Raw genomic sequence first — 18,203 nt, forward strand, 5'->3', positions numbered from 1 at the left:
CGTTCTGAGTTTAAATCTCATTTCTGCTGCATGCTGGTCGGCTGCCCTTGGGCATATCATTTAATCTTAATAAATTATAGGAAGTGATTATTTTGTTCAGCTTTTGTGAGAGAGGCTTATGAAACAGTGGCACATTACCATCTTCCCTGTTGAACACTGGTCCTGGGGCCATGAGATCTTTGGGTCTCCCCACTGTAGCTTCAGGTGGCATTTCATGTTCTTATGGTTTTCCCAGTAACTTGTAGATGTGACAATAATATTGTTATTCTTTATAAGATCAAAATGCCTTATGTTCACTGCCCTCGTTTGAGTTTCATAAGGTTTACACATCTCACAGGAGGTCATAAAGCTCTTCAGATACCCTTGTATACCGTAGTCTCAACTTCAGTGGGATTATGCAAAACTTCAGTTTGCTGATGAGTCACTGTTGGATTTCTGCCCCCTTTTAGGTTCTGTATGCATTTTGTTAAGTCATCCAATATGGAAGACCAAATTCTGCAGTATAACATGACAGAGACAAAAGCCAACAGGAGAGGTGGCTCTGTGTACACAGGAGGGACTGCTGCAGGACGTGGACCTTGGTCAGAGAACAGCTGTTTATGTTCCATCCGTCTAAACTTTGACAAGCTCATTGTTTCCCAGCCTTCGCAGCTTTAGAGTAAGATCATAGGGTTTATCTTGGTCATAAATCCAGTCATCTTTTTTTTTCCCCAAAGTAACAGCAAAGAATAATTGATTTACATGTGCTGAAGGGGCTGGAGAATTTCACACTTGTTTTTCTGTAGTAAGTTCAGCAGCTAGGCTCTTCTTGGGAACAAGATAAATTATGAATTATTTTCTGTGTTATATGTAACCACTCGTATTTTTAACTCTGAAAATACTGTTTAATGAATTTTCCTTAATTTTATCTACTTGATTTGTGTATTTGATTGTATTATTTATAATTTGACGTTTTTTAGACTCTGTAGTTTGAATGAAAATTCTTTTCAACCCTCTCTCAGATGAGCATTTATGTGAACTCCTAATCATCCCATTCTTTGATAATACACACTTCTTTAATATTCAGTTTACATGTTTATTAGCCTTACTACGTACCAGGCACTCTCCCACATGCACCTCCCTCAAGAAGCTTATATTCTAATAGTAATAGAAATTCTTTTCTAATGTTCTAGCACTTTTATTGAATCTTTAATACCATGCCTTTTTGTTCTCCTCCCTTTTTAGTATTTATGCAGTGTTTTTGTTATTCAGTGTATATTACAGAGAATTTACATTTTTGAGTATTATCCTTTTCATATATATATGTCTAGTACAGAAATTGTTTTCAGAATTTCTGGGTGCCAGATGCAGTCCTGTTGTATCCTGGATGTGTGACCTTGTGCAAGTTCCTCAGCTTTCTGTTTACATAGTGGGGGTACTAATAATGCCAGCCTCATTAATCCTGTTAAGGTTGTATCTCTTGATGAGAGAGTAGAAGTCACTGCACCAGAACGTGCTCAACTTGCACCGACTAGTGAAATTATTGCTTCTGCCCATCCATCTTTCTCTCCTCCTGTTGCACTGGAAGCGATGTCTGCATCTGTTCCTTCTCACCCTCTAATGGGTGACTAGAACTCTCCAATGACCTCTTAGGACATCTTCAGCTACACTTGCTTCCAGTCACATTTAAACACTTGAGTCTTTTCCTCCTGAAAAAATAAAAATTCCTATCCGTCCATTTTTGTTTTCGTTTTCCTCCCTGTGCACAGCTGAACTTGTCTGCTACTTGCTTCCTGTCCACCCTCATCACGCCGCTGAAGCTGCTTCTGCCGGTGTACCAGTAATCTTGCTGCTGTTCCTAGTAGGTCTATGACCATTACTGCAATTACATTTTTGGAAAAGAAGGTAGATGTTGATCAAGTCAGTAAGGCTACAAGGACTTTGGGAGAGAGAGTTGGATGTTCTTAAGGCAAAAAGAAAAAAGCTTTCTTTGCATTAATTCATTGACAGATATTTATCAGGCATTCTTTTTTTTTAATTGAAATATAATTGATTTACAATGTTGTGTTAGTTTCTGGTTACAGCAGAGTGATTCAGATATGTGTATCTGTGTGTTTTCAGACTCTTCCATTATAGGTTATTTCCATTATAGGTTATATAAGTTGCATATAGTTCCCTGTGCTATACAGTAGGACCTTGTTTATTTTGTATATAGTAGTTTGTATCTGCTAATCCCAGACTCCTAATTTATCCTCCCCTTCTTCCCCTTTGATAACCATGTTTGTTTTCTATATCTGTGAGTCTTTTTCTGTTTTGTAAATAGATTCATTTGTTTTTTCTTTTTTTTAGATTCCACATATAAGTGATATTAAATGATATTTGTCTTTCTCTGTCTAACTTCACTTAGTATGATAATCTCTAGGTCCATCCATATTGCTGCAAATGGCATTATTCTTTTTGTGGCTGAGTAATATTCCATGGTGTGTGTGTGTGTGTGTGTGTGTGTGTGTGTGTGTGTGTGTGTGAACGAACACCACATCTTTATCCATTCATCTTTGATGGACATTATCGAGCACTATTTTAATCACTGAAGGTATAGTAGTTAATAAAATAGATAAAAGTCCCTTTTCCCCTGGAGCTTGTTAGTTGGAAGAAATAGACAAAATAAGTAAATTATGTGTCAGATAATGATAAAGGATTATCAGGCAAAAATAAAGCAAAGAAAAGGGAGTAGAAGTTTAAATAGGGTTGGATTTTAGGTGACATGGCCAGGGAAGATCTCACTGAGAAGAAGACATTTGAGTAAAGACCAGAAGGAGATGAGAAAAGGTACCGTGCGGATATCTGGGGAAAGAATGGGCCTGGTAAACTGTTTATTTGGTTTTAGCAAAAATACTTCTTTGTCATGTGAAATATTTTTATAAAGATTCTTGTTCCCATGATAAAAGGGAAGGCTGGATATTTGGGGGTATGTGGCTACCCCAATTAACTTACTAGGATAAAACAGTTTTTTCATAATTTAATCTTATAGGGTAAGTGAAGACAAAAATTCTAAAGTTAATTTTGTTTCACATTACCTTTGGCATCTAAATGGTTGCATGCTTTTACAGTTGGACAGTTTAGATAATGGCATCTTTATTCCTTAAGGAAATGTAGATCTTTTTTGAGCAAGTAGAACACTAACTGAGGTAACATAGGACAGCCCTGTGGTATTCTAAACCACCTTATTGAGAGGTTCAGCAGCCTTTTCAGGAGGAGAAATTTTAGCATTTGTATACTTAGTCACATTTCAGCAAAATAATCAATCTTTTGAAAGCAGTAAATCTATACATTCTCTGCATTATGTTCAAAACCCTAATCTATTTAAAGGAAGAAGCCTTAAGAACGGATTTACACATTGGCTCCAATATTTGGGAAGATTCACGTGGTTGTTATAGTCAGTCATCAAAATGGGATCTTCCTAAACCCTCGAGTGGACCGCTATCTAGTTATAAATGGATTCATATGATTAACTGGCTAGTTTTCAGAGAAACCCAACTGTTAGAAAAGCTTCAGCAGTCAAGAATCCTGAGCTTGCTTACAGTATAATTTGCTCCCTCTTCACTTTTACCCCTCAACAAATGTCAGGGGTTTTAAGAAGTACTGGAGATAGGGAGCAGGCAGTGGCACACACTCTCATTGACATTTAAGAGCCAGTAATAATGAATCATTGGCCATTTTTCCTGGTTTCTTAACATTATAAAAGGCAGTGAAAAATGTCTTCCTAAATTTTGGTAGTCTTACGGGTTTCAGGCTTCTTTCCTTGAGTATGACTGTGTTAATTATGTGTAGTGCTTAGTATCTGTAAGCAAAGGAAGCACTGTGTATCTAGAAAACATTTTATGGCTTAATTTGTTTAGTGGCTCACATGGAGGGTTGAGAAGGAAAAGGAATAAGCTGTTACTAGGCTTGTTAAGGACTTGATCTTTTGGAATGAGTTGTTTTTATAGCCAGACTTGAACAGGGTTCTGCCTACATTGTCTAGACCTGAGCAATGCTGGTGCAACTGCTAAAACACATATATGACTGGTGGGTAAAAAAGAAGTGTTGATACGTTAACATTTGAGAGACTGTATACTCCACTAAATAAATAAATATTTCCTCTTAACATTTTTAGTTGGTCTGTAATAGCCTTGAATTGACAGGTACCATTGTCGTTCCTAAGTGTACAAATTTTCCACATTCTTACCTCCCTGTTTTCATCTCCTTTCTGGTTGCTTAGCAAAAAGGAATTCTCCCATCTCCAGTAAATAATACTTAATAAGGTCCATTCTAGCCAGAGTATGATCCTTTTTTACTGTGTTATTGATAACATTATTGATGAGATAGCATTCTCGTCCCATTTCAGGAAAGTTGATGAGAGTGTCATTTCCTTATCATTTACATGGGTATTTATCATGGGATGATTCAAGAAGAAAGAAATTAGATTTGAAATGTAAACAGCCACACAAAAAATGATTCGAGTTGTTTTTTTAATAACCTTTATTTCTGGCACCCCCCCCCCTCCATTTCAAAGATAATGAGTTCATGATTGTTTTGCTAGATTTTCCTGTTATTAAACAGAGTTCTGTAATTTTACCATCTAGAAATAAACAGTTAAAATATCTTGATGTCTGTCCTTCCCATGTTTTCAGTACACATATATGCATATTTAATCAATTAACCTCATACTGTGCATACTGTTTTACAACCTACTTTGAAAAGCTGTATTATGAATATTTTCCATGCTATTAAATATTATTTAAAATAGTTTCAATAGCTGTATTATAGTCCATCATATGTAACAATATTTAACTAGTCCCTATCATTAGATGTTAGCTGGGTTTCAAATTCTTGCTTTTATAAATAATACAGAAGAGAACTTTGCATAAGTCTTTGAGTGCTTCTCTGGCTATTTCTTCAGGATAATTTTTCATGTGGTTACATGTGTGTAATGTATTTAGTTTTTGTTTCACTAGAACAGTTCTACTTTGCTGGAAGAAGAAACCTGATATTTATTGAATACTCATATACCAGATACTGTGCTAGGTGCATTATAGTCTTAATATTTCATAGAATTTTTAGCTGTTTCATCCCCAGTTTTATAGACGAAGGCATCTGTATGCATATGTATAAGTTTAAATGTTTTGCTTAGCAATTAACAAAGGCCTTCAACAGTCAGAGGAGACAATGAAAACTTAGTTTGTGATTCTATTTTTGCTTTGGAGTATGTATTATAATAATACTTTCTCATCTTTGTGTTTTATTTGTTCAGTGTGAAGGATTTTAGGTCTTTAAATGCCAATTAACATTTAGTTTTTAGCTCTTGGAGGAAAAGAGTGAGTGATTCCCTTATGAATTTTGGGTTTTGGCTATATGACTACTGTTATGGGTGATTAATTTCTAAATCACACTTTATCTTTAAATTAGAAGCAGATAATAACTGTTCCTAGGTGAAAGTGATGTATCTGCCCAGTTTTGATAAGTGAGGTGGTTGTTTTTAAGACCTGGTATTTGTCGTCTAATGCAGTGGTTTGTTTTGTCTCAGTCACATCGATCAGACGACAACATGGCAGGACCCCAGGAAGGCCATGCTCTCCCAGATGAATGTTACAGCCCCCACCAGTCCACCAGTGCAGCAGAATATGATGAATTCGGCCTCAGGTGAGTGGGGGGCTGTAATTAGAGCACACTAGGTAATGCTTGTGCGTTGGTCAAACTTTCTGTGGAAAATAGTAATTATTCCTTTAAGGAAACTGGAGCTTGGGTGATGGTTATTTTCTGTGCACTTTCTTATGAGAAACTTGTTTTACTTCAGATAACATGCTGTACCAAATCCTTGTTTAATCATTAAAGTTTCAGTTCTGAAGTGGGTATCTCAAATTCCTAGTTTGGTTAATTTTGACGTACTTGTGTTTTATTCTACTGCTTCCTTATGTCTGAGGTCCTAGAGCTGAAGTTTCCCTCTTCCCTTTGTGGTTTGGATGGTTAGCCAAGCTATGGTGTTCTTAACCCACCTTTATCTACCTTCAGAAATAACTGAAAGTAGCAACTTATAACCCCAAAGCATCTTTCATGTTTCTTTTTTTTTTCTCCCCCATTCAGCTGAGGTTTTATCGTCATATAAATTGAAATCAGGTCAGTTTTTGTGGTCAGATAGTTACAAAAACGTAGTATTCAGGGATTTTGTGGGTTTTTTTTTTTTTTTTAATTGAAGCACAATCAGTTTACAGTGTTGTGTCAATTTCTGGTGTACAGCATAATGTTTCAGTCATATATATACAGAATTCCTTCTCATTTTTTTTCCATTATAGGCTATTACAAGGTGTTGACTATAGCTCCCTGTGCTGTGCAGTATAACTTTGTTGTTTATTTTATGTATCGTAGTTAGTTTCTACAAATCTCGAACTCCCAGTTTATTTCTTCCTACCTCCTCTTCCCCCCTGGTAACCATGAGTTTGTTTTCTGTGTCTGTTTCTGTTTTGTAAATAAGTTCATTTGTGTCTGTTTTTTAAGATTCCACATATAAGTGATACCATATGATATTTTTCTTTCTCTTTCTGGCTTACTTCACTTCGAATGACTGTCTCCATGTCCATCCATGTCAAAGCATCTTTCTTAAGTCTGATGTGTTTTCACCTTTTCACAGAAGATACATTTCCACCTTTTTGACAAAAGATAAACCTAAGTACAGATCTTTTTTCTGCCTCCTGTTTGGCAGTTTACTTGAATCTGTTTTTCTCATCTACGTAATGGGGAGTGACAATGCCCCTTAATAGAAAGAGGAAGATATTAAAGGAAATCATATAACACATATAAAGCTTTTATATTACAGTTCTGGTGTGGAGGAGGTACTGAGTAAAGGTTTAGTTCATTCTTCCCTGTGTCAATTAGTTACTGTCTGGGTTTCTTCCCTGTCACACAGGCCCAAGGCCGTAGCTACCCATTATGATCTTTGTGAATGTTAGGAAAAGGTGCCCCTTCTTATGGGAAGATGCAGCCCTCATGCTCGGCAGCAGGAATTGGAGCATTTGGGCTGGATTTCTGACCATTCCCTTGCCCCCAACACTTTATACCCTTTGCTGAGTGCCCTGGATCAGGACACAGATGACAACAACAGTAATTGGCAGCCCTAGTGGCCTTAATGGCTTTCTCCTCCACAGCCCATCCATCTTCCCTACCCAAAACACTGATCAACGTAATACTATTAGAAGCTGCACTGTAGATTTTTTTTAAAAAGCAGCCTTTGGAAAGGGACTGGTGGGGAGGGTGGTACAATTAGTTGTCAGAAGGATTCCCTGACTAGGAGAGCTCACAGAATTTGAAATGTACTTCTGCCCCTAAAGATGTTGCCAGTGTGTTAGAATGTTTCTTCTGTCCCTTAACTCTCTCTGTTCTTGTCTTTTGTGGGTTCAATATTTGAAAGAATTTAAGAAAATTAAAATCAAGGCAAGATTCGTAACTGAGCTTTTTTTTGTAATAACAAACTTTCTTAAATTTCCTCTTTTGGGGGGAGTGGAGGTAATTAGGTTTATTTATTTATTTTTAGAGGAGGTGCTGGGGATTGAACCCAGGACCTTGTGCATGCTAAGCATGCAGCTCTACCACTTGAGCTATATCCTCTGCCTAAACTTTCATATAATCTTGTATTTTAGCCTATTTTAATATGGATACATTTACTTATCCTCAGGATCTGTGTTTTATATGTGACATTTAATTTAAATTAAAACTTTTAATAGCAAAAAATTATGCAAGTATTTATTGACTAATATTTTTACTTGACAACTATTTTTTTTAAATTATCAAATTTCCAAATAAAAAGTTGGGAAAGCTGCTTTGTATTTATAGTCCAAAGAAGGTGATTCACATTATTCGTTTTGTCATAACCCATCTAAAACTATATCTGGGGAATTAGTGACAAATAACTCATTAATTTAAATTTTATTTTGGAAGATTAGGCATTTTGCACTAAAAGGTTGATTGTGATTCTTGTAGAACATTGGTGTTTGTTTATATTTTTCCTATTAAATTTTCTAATAGCAGTGGTCTAAGGATATGGGGAGAATTTGTGTTCAAATTTTTGTCTTAAAATCAAAAGTATATATCAGATTGGTTTTGATGGATTTTAGAATGCTTGCGTATATTTTATTTCCGTTCTGTTTTATAAAATGTGAAATGTGTTTTTATATACTGCACATAAATTAATAGATGTGCTTGCTTACTGCTATATTTATTAAAGAGGTGACTTTGATGAGAACAGTTTCAGCAGAGTGGCAAGAAGGACAATTGTGCATTAGTGAAGCAGGGGAAATGTACAAAGAGAAGTGGAGAGAGAGGTAGTTGCTGGGAGGATCTGAAATGGGAAAAGCCACCCTCACAGAGACTTGAGCATGTTTTGAATGGTATTAGAAGGTATCAAATAATAAGAAGAAGCCCTGTTTATATGCCAGGCCTTCTGCAAAGATCATGTTCTACTATCTTACTTAATTCTCAGAATGGTCATTTAGATTAGGTGCTGTTATTAGTCTCACATCACATCTGAGAAAACTTGAGCGACTTTCCCAAAATTACCAGCTTTTAAGTAGTGGAAACCAGGACTTTGCTAATGCAGATTCCAGAGCCCAAGCTCTTAATCTCCGTGTGCAGCAGGGTTAGGATAAGTGGTAGAGCTACTCCTCAGAGAAAGCAGTGGGGAGGAAACCCTGCAGGCGCTGTTGTAAAACACCAGTAGACCCTCTGGAGAACCGCTGCTGTCGAAGCGGGTGGTGTACGGATGACGTTCGCGCAAGGAGGTTTTGTATCTAATAAAATACGCACTGTACCTTAAAGAAGGGAGAATATGTAAAGGGGACACTAGAGGTCATTGTCTTTTATGGGGATCATCAGACAGTTTGATGAGTCTTCCTTTTAAGAAGAGACAGGTGTGGTGAAACTAAAAGCCTTTTTTTCGTTGTTTTTTTTTTTTAAACCAAAACCAAAAAGTGATCCTAAGAAAGAAAAAAGAGTCACCCAAAGTTTTTAAAAGTGTTAAGTTTATATGAAAATTCTTTGAATGGGACAAATTTAAATCTGGAATATTCTGACTTTTGTTCACACACAAATGGGAGCTTCACTGTCAAATCCAGTGTTCAGGCTGTGATGGTATCTGTGTAGTACGTGCCTCTACCTATTCTGAATCATGTGCATTCTGTTGTCTGCCATTTCTTCCATTTCAGTGGACGTTTAAAAACAAATAAGACTTGTACATGGTGTTGAAATGCTTTGGAATGAATGTCATGGGAACTGTAATCCTGATCCACCTCATGTTCACATAAAGTTATAGCCATAATGTTATTTCAGTGAGGTTTCCACCCAAGGGCTTCTCTTCTCCATCTGGAACGAACCCATGGTGCTCTGTGGCTGTGCATTCTTTGCTGAGATACACAGCATGATTTCTTAAATAGCTTTTAGAGACAACGATCTTATCTTTCTCAGTCAAGGATTTCTCCTTGGGAAAAACGGCGAAAAGGGATGCTCCTCTGTGCTTGGAAAATAATCTTCTGAGGAGTTTTTAGAGCCTGGAAAGAGTGAGCAAGAATTGTGAGGGTATTTAAATAAATTTCCAGGGCACTTCCTGTGACAAAGAAGCAAACCTGCTGCCAGTTAAGCAGGGTAACTGAAGACAGTTTTCACCCCGAGAGGAGTGCCTTCTGAACCTGCTAATCTGAAGTCTTTACATAAAAGAGTTGACACAGCTCTTTTGAAGCACTTTACTGGGCTAGTCAAGCTAAATGCAACTTGATTTACATTTTTATCATTATTTTAACAAGAACTTTCTATTGTTGGTGTTTTTAAAAAAGAACTCTCCTCATTCAGATGTTTGAGTCCAGCTTTGTGTTCTGCTCTAATTATTTCTAATCAGACCACTTTCCTTAAAAGACTGTGGTTTCTCTAGATTCTCCAGTTTTCTGCATAATTTTTATTGGTTGGCTGGATTGAACTATATTTTTAGGTTTTCTCCAGTTCTAAGATTTTATGAAATCCTATTTCTTTGACTCAGTCTAATTTGGAGACTAAATGATTAGTTTACTTCTGTTTTTACAAGTCCCTTTTCAAAATATGAGGTTGAAATGATGGATTGCATTGCTAGAATGGAGATGTATGATTTGTAACTGGTGAAATTTCGAAGTATGTGTAATTTGAGAAATCACTTAAAACAAAGGTGCACCTGGAAAGGATGAGAGGCAAGACTTACTGGTTTCTATGAAGATTACTAGGTTCTATGATTCTTTTTTTTTTTTTTTTAACATTTTTTATTGATTTATAATCATTTTACAATGTTGTGTCAAATTCCAGTGTTCAGCACAATTTTTCAGTTATTCATGGACATATACACACTCATTGTCACATTTTTTTCTCTGTGAGTTATCATAACATTTTGTGTATATTTCCCTGTGCTATACGGTTCTATGATTCTTTGAGGAGTTTAATGTATATTCTTTAACTGTCCATTTATTTGGCAAGACAGTGAATTTTGTGAAAAGAATTTGAAAGGTGAGGAAAAGAAAATTATAAAATTAAATTATAAAATTAAATTTGAATAATTCAGTAAGATAATGGTTCTATTCTACTTCACATTAAAATATATAATAATATATATACACATATAAAAGTATACACAAACCATGTTCTGTTAAATTACTTGATGATTGCCCTTTACAAGTTATATTAAATATATTACGCTTGTAGCACATTAATTTGATATCTTTTTGATGCATGCTTGGGATCTGTATAAAATGGTTCTATATACTGAAAGCTGGGTAAACATTAGTGGTTTTTGTGTTAGATGTAAGGACTTGGGCAGAGAAAAGTGATAATTCTCCTATGACCAGCTCTATTTATAAAAAAATGTTAGTTTTTCAGTAGTAGCTTGTTAACAGTGACACACAAGATTGCTGAATCTTAAAGCAACAGTAAAGTCAGGAAAACATACTCTGTGATGATCCAGAAATAACTTGGTGTCAAAGGACCGGTGACTGTTTAGGACCATTGTAAGTAGCATACACCTTCATTTAAATTAAGCACAATCAATGAACCCTATTATCTGCTTCTTAAAAATCTACTTTCGGTAAACACCCACAGCCAAATACCTTGTTACAGGTGCATTTTAAGGGGCTCATTCATTCATTCTTTTCAAATTTAAAGGCAGGCATTTATCTGACTAATGCCCAGATCTACCAGGGCAGCACTTACAGGGTTTCCCATTATGAAAAGCGGCGTGGCGTTCCTGGGAAGCACCTCAGGACGGGGGAGAAACGCCCTCTTGATCTTGGAAGGTGATGCACGTCAGAGGAGTGTGTTCAGCACCTTCAGTGCAGTGGGGGAAGTGTTCAGAAGCAAGCCAAGTGGGCGGTACAGCGCTGCCTTGGTAATTTGCCTGCTGTGTCGCTTCTGCTCTGTGTAATCTCCGCCAGAGGACAGAAGAACAAAAGGGAGCAAGAGATTGTTACCAAGAAAAATACGACAGAACAGATGTGAAATGAGAAAATGACAGATAAAAGGTTGATACGAGGTTTTTAATTTCAAAAAGCACAGGAAGGTAAGGAAACGTGAGGCGTTGCAAAGCTGACCACAGGTTTTAGGCATTGCTCATTTCTGCCTCGTGTTGTAGTTCACAAACTTCTACATTCTTTCTGCTTTTCACCTTTGGAGTGAACTGAAAAGGAATTTAGAACAGTGGTTAAGATCAAGTGCTCTGGGATGGAATATGGGTTTGAATCCCAGCTCTGTCACTTAACTGCCTGTGAGGTCTTGGATGAGCTACTGTATCTGCCTGTGCCTCATTTCTTCACTTGGAAAATAGGGCTAATGGTAATAATAGTAATACTGAATTTATAGGGCTATTGTGAGGATTAAGTGACACAATCTATATAAAGTGATGGGTGTACATAATTATTAATAATATACAGTGCTTGGTATAATATATATAAAAGTAAATATGATGTGGTCTGATATTGTACAGTTTAATCAGTTTATATTAACTGATAATTATTGTTTCATTTAAAACAACTTTTAGTTTATTTAGGGGGGTAATTTAGTTTTTATTTATTTACCTATTTATTTACTGGAGGTTCTGGGGATTGAACGCAGGACCTCGGGCATGTTAGGCATGCACTTTACCACCGAGCTCCACCCTCCCTCCTGCAAAATGACTTTTAAAATCTGTTACCACTCTACTTTGGGGGCTATGTTTATCTCTATAAGCTTTTTATCATGAAATATGGGTCACTGATTCTTATCCAAGTCATTTGTTATCGTCTGACTTTTGGAGTCACATAGATTCTCCATATGGTATAAAAGTTAAGAGTGTTAAATATAAATATGGTTTTCTTCTTTTCATGGGTCAAAATGTTTCTGACTCTTCTGAAAGTTCTTGATTATTATAAGATGGAAATTATTTGTCAATCTGAAGTAATAATATGTGGAACAATAATATACTAAAGTGTATCCATCAGGAATAAAACTGTAATAAAGTCCAAAGTCAAAGCAATGAATGGAGTGAGAGACAGAGACAGTGTACTTTATTAGTTACTCTCAGTCTCCTATTCCAGATAATCTTTTTTGAACCAAAATTGTTTGCTTTTTTCTCATCTGGAAATTTTGATAAATTAGGAAAAGGTGGCCACAGGTAAAGGGAAAATAGTTTTTAAAAAATCATCATCCCAAATCAGTATAAAAAGGTCAGTTTGTTTTATATATAGTTTGTATCTTGATTTATTTGATGATTAATGGTTAGTAATAGGGAAACAAGAACCAGTCCATTTTGCTTTAATGAAAGTTATAAGTAAACAATATATAGGGATTATGAAGATTAAAATATTTATTTGTGGAATAGAAAAAATAATGCAATGAAAGTGTCCAGTCAAGTTGCAGATGACAGTAGCCTGCAATTATCATATCTTTTCCAGTGTAGGTATTCTTCTGAAGTCTTTGTTAAACCCAGTGATGCCCTGCACACGGCCCTATTTAATCTTGATGAATTCATGACTTTGCTGCTTGGTGAAGCATGCCACTCATGTCAGGGCAGCTAATGGCCTCTATTTTACTTTGATATGAGCGCTTTTCACTCCCTCTACCCTGGGGATCACTCTTGATATTAACTAATTCCAGTTAAGATTTTTAACTTAAAAATATTTTCTAAATAATACTAAAAGTCAGAATACCTGGGCAAGGCAAGCAACATTTGGCAAATGGAACAACAGATGTTGGCTGATAAATTGAAATTGTCTTGTTTTTGCTCTGAGTCTGCCCAACTAAACATTCTGAAATGAACTGCCGGAGTAAGACACTTCCCACCCCGAATACATCAGCAAAACTGTAAACTCAGTTATTTTGGAACTGAGCCGTGTGTTTATATATTACCTAAATGTATTGGAATGTACAATATAAAACTATTTTTAAAGTACCTCAATTCCTCGTTCCTTTTTTAAAGAAACGCCAAAATAATCATGTTGAAAAGTGGATATATAGTCACTTGGTTTTTCAGTAACTTCAGAACAGTATTTTTTATAGTGCTCCTCTTTTAAAAGATTATTTCAATTTGAGACTCGTGATATCCAAAGTAATTATCTAACTCTTAAATGTATTAGGAAGTACTGTATTCGTACATTCAGTTACATGCACTGTTATTTCAGACAAGATAATTCTTTCCTGTCTTCTTTGCTTTACTTTAGAGGTTATTTTCTCAACCAAGAGGAGATACATAGAAACTCAAACTTGTTCTGGTCCATTGACCTGGTTTTAGAGCACAAATAACAAATATTTTTAAAAATCTGTTAGAAGTCTCATAAGTAATCATTTGGGAAAGTAGTTTATTTGAATTCTGAAAGTTATTAAGATTTTGTTGTAAATACTGAACCTAATGAAAAAGAAAAAGATACAAGTTTTCTTCTGTTGTTTTAACCAACAGACTAACTTAGAAGAATAAGAGTATATTGTTAAAAAATATAAAGGAAAAAATTGATACGTATTCTTGCCACCAGCCTTCTTAGTAAAGTGAGTTATTAGACGGTGTTTAAAAATACAAGTGTCCATGTTCAATTTTTTCCAGTGACTATTTGTAAAATTTTGGAAACTTAGCTCAGCTTTGGAGTAGAGAGGATGAGAAAGAGATTAAATTATTTACATTTAAGAACCAAATAAATGCCTGTTTTATTTCTTCTCTTGATAAGTGCTGGAATATTATTTTTGTCTTTCCCACTGGTTTCTAAATCCTTCTGGATACTCTCCTGCTACAGTAATTTTATGACTCATGAGAGGACTATTTGTGTGAAAGATTAAGATGCTAAGTCTTTAAAAATGATATCCATAGACTACCATATATAGGCAGCATTAGTGAAATGAGAAAAATCTTTCAACAATAGACAGTTTTCTAAAATAATATTTTCTTTTGATGTCAATAAGGTAAATAGGTGGTAAAACTTTTATTAAATTATAACAAAAGATCATTGCTTTATTTGAACATTCTGAAGTCTAAATGAGCTTATAGAAAGCTAATCTTTTATAAATTTACATACTAACACTAAGCTATTAAGTTAAAATCTAAAAAACTCACTAAAGTTACATTGAAGAAAGAGTTGCACGTTAGAACGTTCTCTGAGCTCATCCATGGCCTTTCCCTCTAGGAAGTTCATCCAGCTATAACAGACAAACAGGAAAATGATTTTAAACAGTTTCACCTTGAGACAATTGAATTGTTCCCTTTCTAAATCATTCATTCAACAAATATCAAATGCTCTACTTTGTACTAGAGATTGTAATGGCCACTGGAATTGTGGAATCAAGGTAAAGCAATTTTTTTCTATATAATTATAACAATAAATGTTGCCAGAGGCGTGCTGAGGAGGTAGAGGAGGAACAAGTGAATCAGTCGTCAGAGGGCAGAGGACATCTTTAAGGAGCCAGAGGTTCATTTATTCCCTCGGTAAATATTGAATAGTTAAGATATGCTGGCACTTTTCTAAATCATGAGAATACAGAATATGAACAACACCATGTGTCAGATACTTAAAAATGGAAAGAGAAAACCCAGTTCAGGGTTGGAGAGTGATTGGCTGGGGATGGAGGGAAATGATAATTTTAGACAGCATCTTCAGTGTACGCCTCTGTAATTGGTGTTTTTTGAGCAACTATCTGGATAAACTGAGCGCCATGCAGATATCTGGGGAAAAGGGGAGGAATGTTCCATGCATAACACAGTAGCTAGTTCGAAACATGCCAAGGCACATTTGGGGAACAGCATGAAGGCCATTGCAGCTGGAACAGAGTCAGTGAAAGGTAGCATGGAAGCCATATTATGTAGGAACTTGTAGGTTTGGAACAGAGAAGAAATATGATCTGAGTAAGTTTTTTAAAGTAGGGAGATTATTTAGGGGGTAATTGCATTAACTCAGGGGAAAAAATGGACCAGAGTGGTGAGAAGTGATTGGATTCGGGGCCTGAATTTTAGTAGGTGAGTAGGGGTTAAGTTTGCTGAAGAAAGGGGAAGGTGAAGATAGCATTATGTGAGAGAGTACTGAGCCTGAAGCCCCCAGCACCATATAACTAGTGACAGAATGGTGGAGAGATGAGACCAGAGACACATCCTCAGGGCCTTTGTGTGATTGCTCAGAAGTCTGAGCTTGAAAGATCTGGAAGACCATTAAAAATATGACTCTTCTCTAGAGTCCTTCCCCTATGGAAGGGAAAACCTTCTGTGGGTTCCTTGTTTTTGTTATCTGATCATTTCGAGACTTAGGTTTATTTTTCTCATAAACCCACCTCTTCATATTATACACGAGTTTTAGAAGTTAAATACATTGTTGGAACAAAATGGCAGAACTTCCAGGAAAGAGTAGGGAGGGAACCGACTTTTTTTTTAAATACCTGCTATAAGCCCTGCCCTTTGTCAAGCATTTTCTCCTTTAATCCTCAATTAACCGAGAAAGTATTTACCCCCATTTTCTAGATAAGGAAAGTGAGCATCAAGCAGGTTAAGGAGCTTGCCCAGAGTTAGAAGGCTAATAATTACAGGTATTGGATTCAAGGTTTAAACCCAGGTCTGTCTGAATCTAAACCTTTCAGTTTTCTGTAAACTATACTGTCTGTGGAGTTTAATTTCATTTATAATGCATTAGAGGTGATTGGGGTTTTGTTTTTGTTTTTGTTTTGTTTTTAAACCAAGTAACATTGATACTTTTGCTAAACTGGTATAAAGTTTGGATTAATGGTAGGTAGTTCTATGAAAGAGTCTAGAAAAACAAGTAAGCCTTGTTAGTTTGCTGTATTCTAGATCAGTGGTTCTCAGTTAGTAATGTGTGGAGGAATCGCCTGGGGATTTGTTAAAATGCAGATTCTGATTCAGTAGGTCAGGGGTAGGACCTGAGAGTCTGCGTTTCTAACAGATTTCCAGGTCGTACTGTCATGCTGGTTCATGGACTACACAGATAGAAGACTCTGGAATGGTAAACTTAAAACCATAGGAATGTTATTAAAGATCCACTCTGTTTTTATTTTATTCCTATTTTTGGTTGGGAAAAAAACCTTTACTAGGTGCCTAATACATATGAATGATTCCATCATTTCATATGAGAGGCCATTTAATATAAAAATACTGCAGAATGTTACCAAGTTTAAAAAAATATGATTTATAAGAGCACAAATTAAAGATCTGAGAGACTGACTTAACCAAGATCAATCAGTCATTCTTTTCAGAGATAAGTTCTTAGTCATTTCAGCTCAACAAACATTGGTTGTGTTTGGTGGTAGTGCTAATAAGCTCAAGGGATACAAAGCCAAAAAAAATCAAGATGCTTCCTTCAAGACTTAGAGCTTGATAGGGAGAGGGGTTGGAATCAGTCAAATGAGTACAGTGAGGCATCTGCTAAACGAGGACATGAGCGCCGTGTCGGGGGCACAGTTTATGCTGGTGAGTGTAACACAGGTAAGCAGCAGTGCCAGGATTCCAGTCTTAGCCTCCAGACGCACGGCCCCGAGCTTCATCTTAACTGTGCATTGTGATCTCCAGGGGGTTTGGTTCTGGTAGTTGGGCAGAAGAATCTTCTAGATACTTGTAAGACACAGGAGAGCACCTGAACTTGAGGGGGGGAAAATGGATTGGCATCCACCCTTGTCTTTGTTTGTTTCATCAGTGTATTTATAATCTTTTTAGTTTCCAGCCTCTAGGTCAGCAAAAATGACAAAGCCTGAACTCATAACTTAGAGCTGCACGCTGTCAGTTTTCATTCTGAGAATAAAACTGTTCCTATGGAAACCAGAGAAATCATTTCTTTGACCAAAACTTGATTTTATAAATTATTGATATACACTTGTCCCAGGTTTGGCTTATTGAAGCCACCGAAAAAGTTTGTAACAATGATATTATACTATTTATTTTACATGACAACCCTTTTTCCATTGAGTCTACCTAAAAATTTTAGTAGCGTGGGCAGAACTTTATTAAGAATTGTTTAGTGCTTATAAGGTCAGTCATATGAATTTCAGGTGTCAGTTTCTATGGAAGACTCCTTTGGAAACAAAACTACGAAGAGTAAGGGTGAATATATTTTTAGTTCTCATGTACTTTAAAAACCACAAGTCTGCAAGATCAGACCAACCTAGTGGTAGTTTCCAATGAATGTTGCCATCTTTGTTCTCAGCAGGCTTGCAAAATTGAGCATGCCCACTCATAAAAAATGGAGAACTCTTTTTCTATATTCTAGGGCAGAATGATAAATTTTTCCCATACCTGGCCTATAGTTAAACTCAGCGCAAAAGAACAAATTGCAAGACAATCTGTGGTAAGCATCCAAGAAATCAAAAATGAATGCAGTCTCAGTTCATAGGTGGAGAAGAGTATTACCAAGTGGGATAGGAACTGAGAAAAGCATCACAAAGATAAAGCATGAGAATGGAGTGGAATTTCAGTGGGTAAAAACAGTGGAGGCTAAGAAGAGACCAGCCTTGGGTGGGTGCATTGGGGATATAGGTGGAGGTGAAAAGTGCATGACCCTGCTAAGTACTGGAAAGACAGTTGTGAAAAAGCCCTGCAGCGGGAGGACTAACATTGAATGGATTACTAGATGACTATTGCGATGGGATCACCTTACCAAAGAGAAAGCACCTGGTGCAGTAGGGGAGGAAACTATATGCTGGCAGAGCCCTCTTAAGGAAGTAGCATTCATTGTGGG

General features: G+C 36.3%; 1 protein-coding gene across 8 annotated transcripts in view; it reads left to right on the top strand.

Annotated features, from left to right (window-relative positions):
- Positions 1-18,203, top strand: part of YAP1 (Yes1 associated transcriptional regulator) — a 108,532-nt gene that overhangs the window by 45,405 nt on the left and 44,924 nt on the right. For all 8 annotated transcript variants that reach the window (XM_074372941.1, XM_074372945.1, XM_074372943.1 and 5 more), the window contains exon 3: positions 5,546-5,661. In XM_074372941.1, coding sequence (XP_074229042.1) covers positions 5,546-5,661 — 116 coding nt within the window. The remainder of the gene's footprint in view (positions 1-5,545; positions 5,662-18,203) is intronic.

Source organism: Camelus bactrianus, chromosome 10 (assembly GCF_048773025.1).
Source record: "Camelus bactrianus isolate YW-2024 breed Bactrian camel chromosome 10, ASM4877302v1, whole genome shotgun sequence".
Taxonomy (NCBI): domain Eukaryota; kingdom Metazoa; phylum Chordata; class Mammalia; order Artiodactyla; family Camelidae; genus Camelus; species Camelus bactrianus.